At 41.4% G+C, this 16,873-nt stretch overlaps 1 protein-coding gene across 10 annotated transcripts; it reads left to right on the forward strand.

The window, feature by feature from the left end:
• The first annotated feature begins 1,475 nt into the window (after positions 1–1,475).
• Positions 1,476–10,913, forward strand: MSANTD4 (Myb/SANT DNA binding domain containing 4 with coiled-coils). 10 transcript variants are annotated; one of them, XM_050708110.1, is made up of 4 exons: positions 1,909–2,257; positions 2,552–3,209; positions 6,473–7,098; positions 8,943–10,907. In XM_050708110.1, the coding sequence occupies exons 3-4, from the start codon at positions 6,637–6,639 to the stop codon at positions 9,516–9,518; spliced, it is 1,038 nt and encodes a 345-aa protein (XP_050564067.1). In that variant the 5' UTR covers positions 1,909–2,257; positions 2,552–3,209; positions 6,473–6,636; the 3' UTR covers positions 9,519–10,907. The 10 variants fall into 10 exon arrangements, with proteins under 10 accessions (XP_035398595.1, XP_050564070.1, XP_050564067.1 ...); XM_050708111.1 differs by having other exon boundaries at positions 2,552–2,676; XM_035542699.2 differs by having other exon boundaries at positions 2,654–2,749.
• The last annotated feature ends 5,960 nt before the right edge of the window (positions 10,914–16,873 follow it).

A 16,873-nucleotide genomic window follows, 5' to 3' on the forward strand; every position in this document is an offset into this window, starting at 1 on the left:
CAGTTTGTATGTGAAGCAGACTGTACGACACGGCTTTTCTCACTGTGATCAAAAGCAGGAAACCAGAGTCTGGACATAATGAAGTTTATCAAAATGCACTACATGTGGAGTGAGTGAGTATAAAGCCAGAAGGAAAGCAGACACCGGGCAGAGCTGCAGCCCATGACAAGCAAATCTGGCACAAAGGCAGGCAGGCTTGGGGTGCTGAATGATTCCTGGGCAGACTGGTTCCGTAGTGGGTTCATAACCAAAAGCTTCTGCTTATTTGGAAGATTACTTTTCTGCATATTACAGAAGTACATAAGACTTGTAGATGTTTGTCAAATTATGACAATGTCAAATTATGAGATGATTTCTTACAATTGCCAGCAACATGCAAAACAACATACAGATTCTGGGATTATAACTGTATTTTTCTTAGGCTTCAGTCGAACAATATGTAAATTCAAGAGAGTTCACATGAATGAAGGAGCTCTAAGGACTTGTTGGTGGAGGAAGCTGGTATATATTTCACCAATATTTTTCACCTTTGATTAAGAGTCTCTGTAATAGTGGAATAACAATGGGGAGAAAAGAGATCTATTTAAAATTATGAGCACAGCTACCATATGAAATCTTATGCTTCTTAGTTCAAATTATTTTAATGGGCAGTAATGACGTTTACTGTTTTTGTACTTCACAATGAAAGAGGGATACTCAGTGAGTTATAATTAGCAGTAATTATTTTTGCAATTGGCAGAGGTTCAGACTTGTAATGAATTCCACTCTCTTTCCACCTATTACACCTGAATTTATGTTGAACAAGTTTACAAGATCTTTAGGGCTTGCTTGCATCTTACTTCTGAGCAGTGTCAAAATAAAATAGCATAAACTAAAGCCTAGGTCATGCATGGGATTTGTAAAAATACCACAATATACAGTATAATATATTGCCAATAACATGGCATGGCCTCATTACCCTACTTCACTATTTTCCTTATGAAAATGTTACGGTATTTTATACACAATGGGCAAGTATAGCATCAAAATATCATTTTCTGCAGGCTGACAGAACTTTGTAGTGTTTCTATGTTTGGTTTGTATAAACATTTCAGGAACTCCACTGCCAGAATTGTGGGCTGAAACGATAAAGTAACGACTTAAAGGAGGCTTCAGTTTAACCACCACAGCAATGATCCCCAGAAGCTGTATGAACCAAGTGATAAATAGTAAGTTTATTTCTCAGCCCGCTGCCTGCCCGCAGCCTAGCACAGGCCGCGTTACCACGGTAACGGGGCGCGGCGCAGCGCAGACCGAGCGTCAGGCCCCGCCTCCAGCCACGCCCCCGACCACGCCCTCCGCCTCACTGACCCGGCGAGAAACCCGCCGCCGGAAGCTCATTGAAGGGGAGGCGGGCTTCATCAGCGCTTAGCCAATCACCGCAAAGCATCCTCAAGACAAGCAGCGGCTGCAACCAACGGCCGCCCGCGGGTTGCGCGCTGCGGCGGCTCCGCGGGGAGAGCTGTTACAGCGCCCAGCGCGTACCGGGAGCGCCTCGGCGCGGCTGGAGGGAGGGCGGGCGGGCGGGCAGGCGGGGTAAAAACGAAGCGACGGGCCCAGCCCACCAATAGGCGCGCGGGACGGGCTGACAGGCACGCGGTTCGCCCAATGGACGGGCGGCGGGCGTTAAAGGGCCGGTGGCGCGGCGGGGCGAGGTGGGTGCAGGTGAGCGGCGCGCGGGGCTCCCCGGGGAGCGGGGCGGGGCGGGGCGGGGCGGGCCGGGGGGGGACCGGCGCCACGAGGGGCCGCGGGCCCGGCCCGCCTTTGTTGCCGCCTCTCCCGGCCTCCCGGAGGGGCTGCCGGCGGGGGAGGCCTTCCCGGCGCGGCTCCGCGCCCCCTGCCCCATGGGAAGGGGGCTGTGGGCCCGGCGGTCTCCCTCAGGGCCGGCCTCCGGCGCCCCGCCAGACCCTCGCGGAACGAACGCGGCTCGTCACGGCCCCAGCGAGGGGGGAGGGATCGCGCCTCAGGGCTTCCAGAAAGCCCCGGGCTTCATCATCTCGTGCAGAGCCTTTCCAAGGAGCTTAAAATTTAAAAATCTTAAATTTCAGAAAAATTGGCTGCAGGGTTTCCTCATTTAAAACTTAATTCTTAGTCTTGATCTCTGAGAGTTGTAAAAGAAAAAAGCTGAACTATGTAGGTATAATAATAATTAAAATAAAGGTCAGGTTTTTCTAGAGGGCAATTCAAGCTTAATGCTAACAACAGTCCTTCAGCCCTGGTGAGCGCATGGGGTTTGGGGGGTGTTTGGCTAATTCTGGCTGTGGGGTTTTTGTTGCGGCTTTAAGTGCTCCATTTCAGCATGTGCACACAGTAAGATGTGAGCAAAGGACACAAAAAGGCATAGAATGTGGATGCGTCTGTCGGTCTGTACTTTGCAGTTACTACTGGTCTGCGTATTTACGTTCTGTTCACTTTTGCAATACCTGTTTCATTTCAACACTGACAAGTAGTTTCGTCTTCTTTAGTCCAGATACGAGGACCGTCTTAACCTTCGCTTGCTTCTGCCTGACAGGACTGCATCAAACTCACAGAATCATGCTGCTGTCTTACCTGGAAGCCCTTTGAAAGCTTTCTGTTCTCTCATGATCAACAGTGTTTCTGTTTCTCTGGCCAGCAGGTTGCATTTCTACCCAAAAGGTGCAAATATGCAAACAGACTTTTGCATTTGCAGCGAGCCCCATGCCATGTGATGGGATGCATGACTAGTCATGTAAGGGCTGTTTGTATTCTGTTACTTCCCAGAGATTTCTCTGTCACGTAACTGGACTTTTTTCACCTCTGCTCTTATCACCATGTGCTTTTTCTTTGGAAAAAGCTGTAATGTTTGTCTAGAATTATTGCTGAATATATGCATTTCCATGTTTTAGACTTATTACCTGTCCTTGCCCCTTAAAAACTTCAAGCATGTAACAGTTCATTTTTCTGAATTAAAAAGTAATATCCTGGGCACCATCTAGCAATACCAGAAACCAGAATATTACAAACCTCAGCTTTAGTTAAATAATACTGCTTTTTATTAATATATCAGAAAGGTAAGTAGTCCCACAGTGGAGTTGATCCAAATCTGGAAGTCAATATAATGTTAAGACAATACATTAACACCACTTGAATTAATTAGAAAAGAAACATTTTTAACAAGGCAATATACTTTCAGAAAGGAAAGAGAAAAGGTAAGATGTGCTTATCAATTAGCCATGAGTTTTAAAATGGGTAGGCTTTGTAGTTGCTTTCAGAAGCTTCTATCTTGCTATAGCAAAAAAAAAAAAAGTCTAAAAGAAAATCGCAAGTAAGGGAATACTGTCAGGAGTTTTCAAGAGTGGAAGGGGAGACTGGGCAGGTAACGCAGAGCATCTGGGTGAGTAGCAGTGAGACTGACCTGCAGAGTAGCCTGACCTTTGTGTTTTTTAAGTCAACCTGACCTGGAGCTAAGAGGAAAACTCAGTTGTCTGTATTTTCCATATTCATATAGAATTATATTTAGAAGATAACAAGGATGAAAAATTGATTTGAAACACTCCTTTCCCCTCGCCCTCTCTCTCTTTTTTTTTTTTTTTCCTCCCCCTGTGATTGTGCCTACTTTCCTCTGCCATGCTAGCACTGAGGAATTTAGGAAGGGCCAGGGTTAAAAAGAAATAAAATGAGTTTTTAAAATCCTGTGATTCCCAGTTACTGGAATGACCAGAACCTTGTTGATCCCAGCTGGGACTAAGTAAAGGACTTAGCCAGTGTTTGCTTTGAGATGAAAACAGCTTTGATTTGGCAAGAGTCTAATATTTATGTTAAGAAAAAAGACAGTTAAGTATCTATTAGTACTTCTAAGAGTTTGATTTATCCAGTACTTTGGAAAGTCAGACCCATTGTCCAATAGCTAGTACTTGGATGTTTGCTTAGGTACCTGCTTAGAATCAAGCATGTGAAATTCTACCAAGTTCAGTAAACATAAGCAGGGTTTGACGTTAAATAAAGGTTCAGTGCCTTGGTAGTGAGAAGTCAGAAAAACTGTGCTGTAAGAGCTCAGTGTAATACTTCTTGGGAAACAGGCAGACAGGCACACACACGCGCATCCACAGTTTCTGAAGTAAACACGAAGTACCTGGCACCAAGAGTTTGGCTTTATTTATCAATCCAGAATACGTGTATTAACAGTGATACTTCTAAAAGTGGTCTTAATTCTTTCTGTGTACTGGCAACTTTTCTGTAGAATTTACCTGCTCAATGGCTTTTCAAGTTTGTTTTTTTTAATCAACCGAACAAAAAAATAGCACTTAACACAAAATAAACTTAAGAGTTTGATAGATAGGTCAAGAAATTCAATTGTCATAATAACAGAGAAGCACTAACATTGCAATTTGGGTTTGAAAAGCACAGTAAGTACCAAATAAATTGACTTGCTGCTAGACACAAGTAAATATGATACTGCTTCCTTGAATGCCCAAGTATCTTTTCATGGCAACGTTATAATAATGAGGGTTAAGGCAATAGCTTGAAGATCAGGTAAAGGGTGTTAGGAATGAAGTATGTAATTCTAGCAGATAGAGTGCTGTGTTGTGGTATAAACCTGACTTTAAACTGCAGAAAGTTATTTGCTTCTTTTTATATTACTAGTCATGGCAAGCTGAGTGTCTACATTAACAACCTAAGAGATAGTATATTCTCCAATAATTGCCTTTTTTCAAAATGAATCAATTTCCTTTTCAGAAAGGCAGGAAGTTGCATTGCATCTTAAAACAACAATAGGCAGTTTCCAACTTGAGTTTGAGGAGTCAAGTGCCAGGTAGCTGCATGGGAGCACCATACAGTGGTCCATGCTGATGCAGGTTTATGTTCTATGAAATTGATTTGTTCTTGGGACTCAGGTCTTGCATATTGGCTAGTTATTAACCACCAGAAATAAATGATTTCCCACTAGGGACAATATTTCAACCAGGAAATATAGTAAAACAATTTCCTAAATGCAATATTGGAGAAAAAAAAAATGCCAGTATGCTTATGCGTTGGGTATGAAAGAATGTTGTTTGATACAGAAAACTTTGTACGTGAACCAGTTATTTGCAGTAAATAGTGCATAGGAGATGGAGACTGATCTCTGAACTATCATGTGCCTTACCTCCCTAATGGAGAGCTTTTGTGTGATGTGCTGATGTGTAAGTTTTAACCAACTTCAGGAGAATAACAGGAGAAAAATACTTAGTAATACAAGAATCCTATATAACCTGAGGGGGAAGTTACTTAAGGATAAAATCCACTAGTCATTAGTCAGTAGCAATCAGATATATAACGTTTGAGCTGTATGCTTCTGGTGGACAAAAGGCAAACTAGATTAATAATACAATAATTAATAATAAGCATAACTTGAAACTGTAAGTATAGTGAATTATTGCCCTGGTGGTTTAAAGCTGCCTTCTAACAGTGGTAGGTTAATGTGGTTGAAAAGAAAGTTCATGAAGAATCCTAAGATGGACTTTACCAAGCAGTCTGAACAGGGGTCATTGTTGATTTTCAGTCTCTCTTTTTTTTTTTTTCTTTTTGTTTTGTTTTTGTTTTTTGGTAATGTGGTCTGTGCTATATTCATCATTGTAGTAACAGTCCCATGTTTCTCCTGCTCAAACTTTCTGCTTCCTCTTCGAGGTGTGCATGATGTCAGGTGTGTTATGGGGTTGAGCCTTCTCCTCAGCATCAGGCATGGGATTAGCTGGAGCTGGGGCAGAGGCACTGAACTTTGAACCTGTGATCACATCTGACATGAATTGAGGTGTTTTTACAGTGTGAGGACTATGGAGGAGGGCTTTAACATGGGCGTGTAATGACTTATTCCTAAATCTATTTTCTATTAAAACATCTCTACTGTGTGGCTTTTGTTTGAACAGTTAGTTCAAATAGTTAGTTTCTGTTATTCAGCAGGGTTGCTTCAGTTCTTTTTTATGATTAAGATAAGTCAGAAGAACATCTAAAACTTCAACTTTTAACATACGTGCTTTTTTTTTTTCTTGCACAGAAGTAGTTTAAAAATGTCTCAAATTTCATTTGTCTAAACATTCTGTTTTTGAAGTAATAATGTAACAATTTTAGCTTCTTTTGGAAATGATGTTCAAACTGAGATGTATATGTCAAATTTCAGCCTTAAGCGTATCCTAACTGGCAAAACTGTACGAGCTGAAGGAAAATAGCTGTATTTCTATAATGGAAATACCAACTCAACCTTAACGGTTTGTGACATGGATATATTAATGGATTTATAATTCATATGAGTTTAGAGAAGCTTATGTGTAGCTACTTTATATTCAGAGTTTAACAAAATTGTTTTCTTCTATCAGATGAGCAGTCGATTCAGAATATGCATTCCTTAACTGGTGATTTTGGAGCCAAGTTCGTTAAAGGAAAATACACAGTGTATATCTTTGAGATTTATTTTGTTTGTTCTTTTTTCTCTTAGGAGGCCTGACAAATAGGAAAATACTACAAAGTGAAGAGAAAAAGCATTTCACGAGAAATGAGCTCTGCTTTCATTGCTAAATTTTATTTGTATTACTAGCTGATTAGCGTCAAATAATCCTTGTAGTCTGCTGTGGTAAAATTATTAGATTAAAGCTGGAAAAAATGAAACAATTAAAAAGAAAAAGAAAAAGTAATTTTAGCGTTCAGGAAACTCAAACTCTCCTTAAGGAAATCAGAAAAAGGAGAGAAGTACTCTTTTCGAAACAACTTAATACAACAATTAATGAGATGAAACGGAAGGCTTGGGAGGAAATAGCAGAGTGTGTAAATGCTGTAGGTGAAGGAGAGCAGAGAACAGGGACAGAAGTGAAAAGGAGGTACCTTGACTGGAGAGCACTCATGAAGAGAAAACGCCTGAATGCAAACATCAAGATGGTAGGTGCTGGGTTTCATCTTCCTTCATCTGATCTAGATGACTCTCTCAATGAAGATATGGATGACAAAATGGGATTTGCAAACGAATCTAGTTTTGAATGGCAGAATATCACCGACTTCAGAGAAGCAGGTGGATCTTTAACAGAAATCAAAGTAGAAGAAGAAGAGGAGGATCCACAGAACTTTGAGGTAAGTGACTGGCATGCATTAGCTATATGCAATATGGCCCCCTTTTCACTTCAGCGTGGGACATTTTGCTGTGTTTTTTTCATAGCATCTGTTTCTGTCTTGTCTGAATGCGTGAATTAAGGAAATTTTAGGAGCAGGTATGTTTCAGAAAGATGATATTTAAATCTAGCAACTTGCAATGCTATGTAAGGTTGATATTCCTCAAAACAACAAGTGTGTATTTGTACCTTTTCCATTTCTGTGTGTGATAGATAGGAATTATTTCAGTCAGTAGAATGAAAATACACTCTTGAAGGAAACTAGTTATTTTATTAAGTTAGGCTATTGGAATGGATGAAGGGAGAAGAGAAATGCACCTCTTTAACAAATGAAAGTATACATTGCCTGGAGGCACAATTGCACAGTGTTTGCATTTCTTAAAATGGACCCATAGGAGATGAACATGTTACTTGAATAAATCAATCAGCCATTCCTCTGTCAGAACTGTATTGTGAATTGCATCAAGCAGCTGTGAGTCTTGTGGCCTGGTTTCTGCTCGTAGTAGCACCATGGCTGTCCTGCCTGGGATAGGCAGCCAATGAGACTGAAATCAGTCTGTTTCAGTCTGCCTGTACAAAGCAATAGTTTTGTTCTGCCTGTACAAGTGTATAGTGCTCATTAAAAAAGGGATACTTTCTCTTCTTAGATCGGGAACACCTGAGTCTTAGCTCAGATGGGATATGTGCTGCCAAAAATCACAAGAAACTGTTAAATGGTAGGGGGACTGCTGCCTGACAGCTGCTGAAGAAAGGTGTCTGTTTTCTCTAATACTAAAAGAGTGGCAGTGGCTCTCATTGTTTTAATTGTTCTCTGAACCCATAACTCGCTCAGTTTGCCGACCATTTGCAGTATACACGATGGGTCACAGTGATCCCTTGTGTACTATGAATGTGTAGCACATAACTCCCGCAGAATTACAGCCTTTATGCTCCACCAAGAACAGTGGTACTAACCCCCCTAATCATCTTCATCATAAGTGGTTTTCCTGCAAAAATGACAACAAAAACTTGGTTGAACAAGTCCTGTTTATTGACCTGCTTAATGCAGTTTGAAGGGTTAGGAGCGTGTGAAAAATGTCAGATGGTTTTAAATACTGTACAGTGTTAAATGTTTTTAGAAATTAAATCCTCGTGTTAATGAGGGCTGGGTTAGCTTACATGCCACGTAGTTTATGGATCCAGCTGCTCTGATAGATAATTAGTCACAAGAAATTCCCAGTGGCTTAAGTAAATGTCACTGAGCTATATGAAAAGTAAGAACAACATGGGCTTTCTAGATCCAGTTTTCTGTCAGTGGTTCTGAATACTCTAATGTCTCTCATGCAGTGTTTTCTATGCTGCTCTTGCATGTCCACAGACAAACTGATTTTCCATTTTTCATGGCCAAGTATTAACTTACAGATCAAGTGTGTTTCTCTACCCGTGTAAACGCAAAAAAACAGTCTTTTGATCTAGCATGGTCATTTTGTAGAATCTAAGTTAAATAGTTTGGGAGTATTAAGATGGAGAGAAAGACTGAGATCAGGGTGACAGAGCACTGGCTCAGATTGTCCAGAGAGGTTGTGGAGTCTCCTTCTCTGGAGATATTCAGAACCCTTCTGGATGTCATCCTGTGCAATGTGCTATAGGCGATCCTGCTTTGCAGGTCAGTTGGACCAGATGATCTCCAGAGGTCCTTTCCAACCTCAACCATTCTGAGATTCCGTGAAAAAAACAGTATCTGTTATTTCCAATTAAGTTGTATGTGACATTATTCTAGCATAGAAACTGGAATGTAATTCTTGTGTATTGCATTTCTCTCTGCAGTTTCCTATTGAGGAAGAAGAAGAAATTTTGTCATCAGTTTTGCCAGATTCAAAAAAAGAAAATGACCTACCAGATTTCACCCACATCGAGGAGTTTGGAAATCTAAGCTCTGCTCAAGCTAGGTTAGCTTATGAAGATTCTCACTTGCTTATAAATCTGGAGAAGCAGAAGGTGGAGCTGGAGAAGCAGCGACTAGACATAGAAGCTGAAAGATTGCAAGTGGAGAAGGAACGCCTGCAAATTGAAAAAGAACGTTTGCGGCATGTTGACTTGGAGCATGAGAGACTTCAGCTTGAGAAGGAGCGACTTCAGATCGAGCGGGAGAAACTGAGGCTAGAGACTCTGCATGCTGAAAAACCTGCCCTGGAAAACGATCTGACCCAAACAGAAAAGCCTGTCATGCAGCCTCTGGATCTAGAAACTGAGAAGTTAAAACTTGAGAAAGAACGTTTGCAGTTAGAGAAAGAGAGGCTGCAGTTCCTAAAGTTTGAGTCAGAGAAGCTGCAGATTGAGAAGGAACGCTTGCAAGTGGAAAAAGAACGCCTGCGAATTCAGAGAGAGGGTCATTTGCAGTAAACTTCTCAACTGAGGAGTCAGTACTAGCGATTTGATGTTTGTAAAATAGAGGTAGTTCTTTTCCTAGTACTGAAACTGTCCTAGAGGTTTAATGTTCTTCAGTTCAGAGTTGAATGTTGATGTGAAACTTTAAAAAAAAAAAAAAAAAAAAAAAAGATGGGGGGAAAAAAAGAATGGTGCTCAGTAAGTCAGTGTGCCTACATAAATAAGCTTATGTGTGAAGTTGTGTTTCAGTGTATCAAAACTAAATGTTATGTTCTCTTGTCTTCAGTATTGTGTTGTATTAGTTTGGTGTCCTCGTTTCACAGACACATTGAGAAGATTGACTGTTGTACTTTTTTTTTTTTTAATGCAGTAACAGTAAGGGAGCATCAGAATAAATCAGCATATGTTCTGAGGGCATGGTGCTGAGGATAGCCCACACAGTAAATAGGTGTAATTAGGCAGAACATAATAACACAGAGTCGTGATGTGATTGATTCATTAAATTTAATTTCCCCCTTTTTGGGTTTTTCTACTCCCACAGCTAAAAGAGGAATTCAGCAATTGTCTGGAAGTTAAAGAAATATATACAGGCTAAATCCACTACAGTGGTGTTTACTGTTGTTCCATGACCTGAACTGAATGGGAGTGTGGAAAATAGTGTTCTTCCTTTTTACATGAAGTATTCATACCAGATAAAGTTACACATAACCATAGTTACCGTAAGCTGGACTGTGGTTCCATCAGGTCATTAATAATGCTGTAAGGAGCATTTTACATCTGGGTTAGCAGCACGGGGGCTTAGTAGCAGGATGTAACTGCTGTCTGGTCAGTCCCCTGAAGTAAAGCAACTAGACCTGGCTTGTTCCTTGAAAGAGATTAACTGACGATGGGAGGCCTGTGAGTGGAGGAGGAGGCTGAGCACAGGCTAAGGAGCGCTGAGCTTGAACACTAAGACTTTTGATACTAGTTTGCAGCACTGAGGTTATGTCCATGAGACGGCCTGAAGAGGCTTCTATGGCTGATGCCATTCAGCGTGTTTTAGTTAGGCAAACGGAAATGGTCAGTGCTGATGGCTGTCAGTATTTTTCATGTGCAAGGTATTCATTTAAAAGAAAAAAAAAAAACACAGGATTTCTGTTATTTCATATATGTATTTGTAAATCCCAACTGAGCCAGACTTTAGATTTCTCATCTTTCTGTGAGCAACTATCTTTTTTGACTCCATTTGACACTTAGGAGTATGGGAATACTAAATCTGAATATACATTGAGTGACTTACGTGGATTCTTGTGCAAGTAAATATATTTATACCACTACAGGATTACTTTTATTCTGCAAAGAAAATGTTATTTTTTTATTACTGAAACAAGTGTGCTTCTACAGTGAAAATAAATTTGACTACTACAACCCAAAATCACTCTTGAGAGTGTTTCTTTACAGCAATATATGAAGAGAAAGCTGGATACTTAATATTGCAACCCCCCAAAGTTGCTGGTGCCTGTAAGTGGGAGAGATGAGGCATCTCAGAGTAGGACTCAAACCAGGCAGCACTTAATTCAGAAAGGAAAAAGGAAGGAGATGCAAACCAGCTGGATAGGAATGCCTCAGGGAGAAAAGTATCTGAAATTGTTCTTCATGAAATAGTGAGGACTTCTCATCTCCCTGATGTGTCAAAAAAATTTATATTAAAAATTGTTTTCTGTGCTCATCTGTCAAAGTTTTTATTTCAATATGAAGAAATGACTTATCTTCGCATTTCAAAACGCAGGAGAGGCAGAATTCAGAAAATCTGGGGGGTTGCTTAGGGCATTTACCCAGGTAGTGGGGTAACTTGGAGTTCACGACGGCTGTGTCCTAAGGCGACCAACTCTCTTGGTGACTTCTGCCAAACTGAGGAACGAGGGGCAATACAGCCACCAGTGCATGAGGTGGGGACCTGATGGACCAAGCCAGGACAGAGAATGCTTCTGTGGTCTTGTGTGTGAGAGGCACTCAGCCAGGGAGGAGGAGCAGATGTGGAATCTGGCTCCTGTTGGGAGGGAGTTATTGCTGCTGCTCAACACCAGTGCTGCTGCCTTCGCGTTTTACTCTAGTTGAATGACTTAACCATTAAAATAATGGTTTGTATTTTACATTGGACATCTTGTAAATCGTGCCTTAAGAGCATTTTCCCAAGTTTTTTGGGGAAAAAAAAGTTGAGATAAATCTGAATGATTATTTTTTCATTTCATAAATTTGAATGCTTCTCCAAATGCGAATAGAGCAGTATGTAAGCAATTATTTCCTCCCAACAACTGTCTATTCAGCTTCTTAGGGAAATGATGGATCCTTTGGTTATACAGAACCTTTTGGAAAATACTGACTGATGAAATTAAGTATCATCATAAATCATTGAAAATACAGTTTCAACAAAAAATGCAAATTACAGAGTTTAATGCAACGATTTTCTAGCCTGCTTTTTCTCATACCAAAATTGCAGTCATTTTGTAATTTTAATTTAAATGTCTTATGTTCAAATACTAATCTGCAATCTCTTAAAACTTAATTGCCTCATTTACCAACTTGGGCTCTTGACAGCAAAGCCTAAGGGCAAGGTTTAGAGCACAAAAATGTCACCAAGGTCAAGACGTACACATGAACTCAGTTCCTATGCTAGATAAATTTGGACTCCTGCTTACAAGAAGAGCCTGTGATTGTAAGTAATCCAAGTGACATTCCCAGACTGGGAACGGCTTTGAGACAAGAGGGAAACAACTTATGGAGGAAAAGGCAAGTATTGGGGTGGGGAGGGAAGGAGAGGGGTTTTCACAATACAGTTTGGAGAGGGACTGACTAATGCTTAACAGTATCATAAAATAAAATGGAGAAGCTCACACACAGGGCAAAGTCGTAAACGTGATCCCCAAGAAGAGCCCAGCAGCCATGCTCTGAGGGGGCACACCTGTGAAAGCACAGTAGGATTCAAAGTCAGCTTTAAGTCCTTGAGTAGGCTGCCCAGCATTGTCTCTGGAACACTTTGAGCAAGTTCACTGGGCATAAAAGATGCTGCAAGCAATACTTGCACAAAGTATAAAATACTTATTAAGACAAAAAATGATTTGGATTTAATAAATAGTCAGACTAAGCATTAGCATCCTTGTTACCTCAAGAAGACTTTGCTAGCTCGGAGAGGAAGGGTCGTCCTCCAGGGCTCCTTGGAGCTCTCTGATAGTGCTGAGTTGCTGCCTTCCAGCTTGTTTGTTTGGCTGTTTATTTTATTTTGGGCTTTCTTAATCATTCCATGTTGGTAGGTTTTTTGTCCGTTAAATCTTCAAATTGCTAGTGATGCTATCTTAACAATCCTACCTCTGTCTGTATTCTTTTTCCCTTATCTTGTTTGTCTCTTCTCTACAAACTTCCTGAGATTTCTCTCTCAGCTTTGCAGATTTCTCATCAGTGTGGGCTGAGAGTAGGCAGCCGTGCTGGGCAGTGGATTAAAGACCTGACAGGAGGCTGCATGTCTACCAGAAAGTCGTCTGATAACAGTCAGAGGAGGTCCTGGTAACTGTACTTGAGGTCTTGCAGAGCTGAGCTCCTGGCAGACCAACCTGTGGTGCACAGAGCAGTTCTCCAGCACCGACTAGTGGAGTTAGGAGTGATGTGACTGCTTAATGGTGTCCTTATTGTCACGGCTGTTGCTGCCTCTGGGACAACAGCAAGACTGGGCAAAACGAGGCAAGCCAGTACCACTTTCCTCAAGCTGAATTACATACTGGAAAGAGCTTCTTGGTCACTGGTAGCTCTGAAATAGCGTGAAGGGACCAAGAGGGAAAGAAATGTTGTATCTTGCATTCTTGTGAACTTTTATGAGTAGAGAATGGGTCTCGGTTACATCAGGCAGTACTCCAGTGGTCTGCTAGTAGAAGTTGCCCAAAATACAGCTGCTACGCCAGTTCTTTGAGTAATCCAGGAGTGCATGTTGTTCGTATGTGACATCTTGAACTGGACAATTATCTGCCAAGTTCCCTTTCAAAGTGTAGCTGAATTACATTAATACTATGTCTGAGGAAGGAAGGAAGGAAGGAAGGAAGGAAGGGAGGAAGGGAGGAAGGGAGGAAGGAAGGAAGGGAGAGAGGGAGGGAGGGAGGAAGGGAGGGAGGGAGGGAGGGAGGAAGATCTTTCAGACAAAATCCTCCTCTCCAAGTCTGGAAAGGGGCTGATAAATCACATTGGTCACTGGAGCAGGCATCAGGCCCCAGGCTGAGCTGAGATCCGGTCCTGGCCATGGACAGGGAGGGGGGAGGCCCAGTAAGGCCTGGTGGTGCCCTCAGGACCCTGACAGCACCTCACAGCACTCTCTAGCAATTGTAGTAGCATGTTACAATCAATGCTGGACACCTAGGCTGTAACACTGGTTGACTCCCATTGGAAATGATAGTCAGTCCCAGGATCAGTTGTCAATAACATACCACGCTGTAAATTTTTGCCTATGGTGTTCAAATAGCATCTCATCCTGCAAGTTCTGGTCCGGCACTTGACTTTTTGCTCACCTTTTCCATCACTTGTGCTAGTGCACTGTCTAAATTTTGGGCTCTTCAGGACAATGTTCCTTCCAAGAGGCTAAAACTCCTGGACAAGCAGCCCCCCTGGTGGCAAGTCCATGGCAGGGGAGTTTAAACTCCCTCACCCATCCCATGGCACCAGCTAGCAGACTGAGAGCAGCAGCAGCAGCTACAGCCTCCTACAAAGCTGGGTGTCACTGGAAGTCTAAATCCCTGCATCACTCAGGCACTGCTGAAGTTTGCAGCTGACGTTAAGATAAAATGTAAATGGACCAGGTTCTTGCACATATTGGGTGGTTTATTTTGCATCAGTGACTCAGAATGTTTGTAGCTGGTATCATGACTACTAAAAGATTTTAATACAGGCTTAAAAATTATATTGCATTTTAAAATAAATATCCAACCTATTTTTTCCAGATGATCAACTAATTTGAAGAAACATATTCCAGGCAATAAGAGGGGGATGGCAGGGGAAGAACGCTTTCAGTACTGATGTGGGGCAACTTCATAATTTCCTCTCATTCTTTTTTTGTGGGGAGGCTAATTTATGGCAAAATGATGATTTTTCAAACCACTAGTTATGCCACCAGAGCTTTTGGCTCGGTGTCACTCTGTGGTCTGGCCATTTGTCACTCACACAGCATGAAATTGGAGTTTGGGGAGGGAGCACTGGGTGCTCACTCTTGGTCTCATCATTTTTTCTTCCTGGTCTCTTGAAGCAGGATGTCCTGATTCTGGGTCACAGTTATCAAGCCAATGAATGCACCAGTTCTCAGACATCAGAAAGTATCAAAACAAATCAGAAAAACAGAGGTTCACTGGTACAAGAAAAGAAGCCCTTTTCATGCACTACACATAATCCTTTTAAACTTGACCTACTTTAGAGGACACTTCATCCCCTCCTTTTACAGTTTATTAAGAATACCATTGTTATTTTCTGTTACAGTTTTACTGTTTTTAATTTCCCTACTTCACACTATCAGTAGTTTTATTCTACACATTAGCAGACCGTGGAATACCTTGCCTTGTTACTTCCATATTTTCTAATTGCAACACTCCATCATTAGTCAACTGGTTCATAATGTGGAAGGCAAAGTTGCTATTTCATTTCATGCTATATAATACAATGCTTCTGGTTCAGTAATTACATTGTGCCAAGCCTGTGATCAATCCTGAGATAGCTCACTCTTGATGGATAGCCCCATCACGGAGTGTATAAGAGTTAAAGGAAGAAGCAAATTTTTAATTTTGCTCCTCTGTCAATTTAGCTACTTGAACACTGCTTTTCAGACTGATATTTATCTCACTAAGATAGGAAGAAATTAGAGAAATGAGAACTTAAAGGAGAGAAGTGAAGTTTGAAAAGCATTTTCTAAAGTTTTGGTTTGCAAAACAGGAAAGATATAAATTAGACATTTTTCCACAGAAAGCTATTGTGCATTACTCTGTTAATGGAGTGCAGATCTTTTAGTCACCCGTTCAATGTGCTGGAGAAAACCATTACCTGCTTCTCATAACTATTCCAAGGATTATGTGAAATGAGCTGATGGTCTTACTATTACTACTGTTCCATACCAGACCAGTGATATATATATATATATATATATTTTTCCAAATGCTTTCTGCTCTGTCACAGAAGTGTTCATGAATCAAGGACTTTCCTGAAGTGGCAACCAGCTTTCAAAGAGTCGTAAGATATGGGAAGTGCCTCTCCCTAACAAGGGAAGAATTGCAAGTACAGGCTTCAAGAAGTGCAATGGGGTTTCAAAAACAGACAGAACCACCTTTCTAAAAGAATAACAGCAGGGAGAGCTGTAACCCTCATGATCAAACGACACCCTAGTGCCCTGAGGTTAAGGTAAAGTTTTATCCTAATAGGGTAGATTTACACTTTTCCTGAAGTACCTTCTAGGAACAAATTTCAGGGACAGAATTTCTGGCCAGATGGTCTATTGCTTTGCTTCAGTGAAGTGGGATTCATGTTCTTATGTACCTTTATAGAATTGTATGATTTGATGACAAAAACTATGGACGAGATATTCTTATTTCTGTAATAAAACTATGTTGTTCTCATTGCCATTTGACTTTTGCACAGGCGTGCATACAGGTTGCTTTGTTGAAGTAAAGCAGTAGTACAACGGGCCAGAAATGTTGTCCCTGAAATTGGCTTCCAGGAAGTGCTTCTGACCCGAAGTATTCACTTGCTTCACTTGTCTAAATTCTCTAGTAACTTGCAATATACATATTTGCATTACTCTTGTAACATGTACTTGCTTTCCTAGTGGTAATTTGTTAATAACTTGTAGTATATATGTATATCTCCTTTACACGTAGTAGTTTGTAATAAAAGAATCCATGGAAACAGGCCTCTGTGTCCTTGTGTATTACAGGCTCCATCATGATCATGATCTTTGGGCTCCCACAGGTAGGATGACCCTCATAGGTTGCGATCGTGACCGTGACCACTACATTATGATACTTACACAGGAAGGGGGAGAGGGACATGGCAAAACTGGGCAGCAGGTGAAACGGTCCCAGGACACAGGTGAACTGCCTGGCCCCAAGGCCTCCTCCTCCTGTTCAGGGTGAAACTATACAGCATCGCTTTGGTTTTTCCCCTGAAGCAGCTGTTCCCAGCGTCCCCCATGTGATGCTGAGTATGGCTGCTGTAAAAATAAAAGAACAACACCAGAAAAGCAACAGATCAGAAATCGGAGAGCAGAGCTGGAGTTTAGAGGTGAATATCAAAGACACAGGTGAAGGACAAGAAGGTCAGTGACTGTAGGATTGATAGCATCTTACTTCTCCTCTTGGCTTTCCAGGACCAAT

Source organism: Cygnus atratus, chromosome 1 (assembly GCF_013377495.2).
Source record: "Cygnus atratus isolate AKBS03 ecotype Queensland, Australia chromosome 1, CAtr_DNAZoo_HiC_assembly, whole genome shotgun sequence".
NCBI classification, from domain to species: domain Eukaryota; kingdom Metazoa; phylum Chordata; class Aves; order Anseriformes; family Anatidae; genus Cygnus; species Cygnus atratus.

Bases quoted from the DNA above. Each gene is read 5' to 3' on its own strand.
- MSANTD4 (XM_035542702.2), top strand. From the start codon at position 6,637: ATGAAACAATTAAAAAGAAAAAGAAAAAGTAATTTTAGCGTTCAGGAA. The intron at 7,099-8,942 runs GTAAGTGACTGG...TTCTCTCTGCAG, and splicing joins AGGATCCACAGAACTTTGAG to TTTCCTATTGAGGAAGAAGA.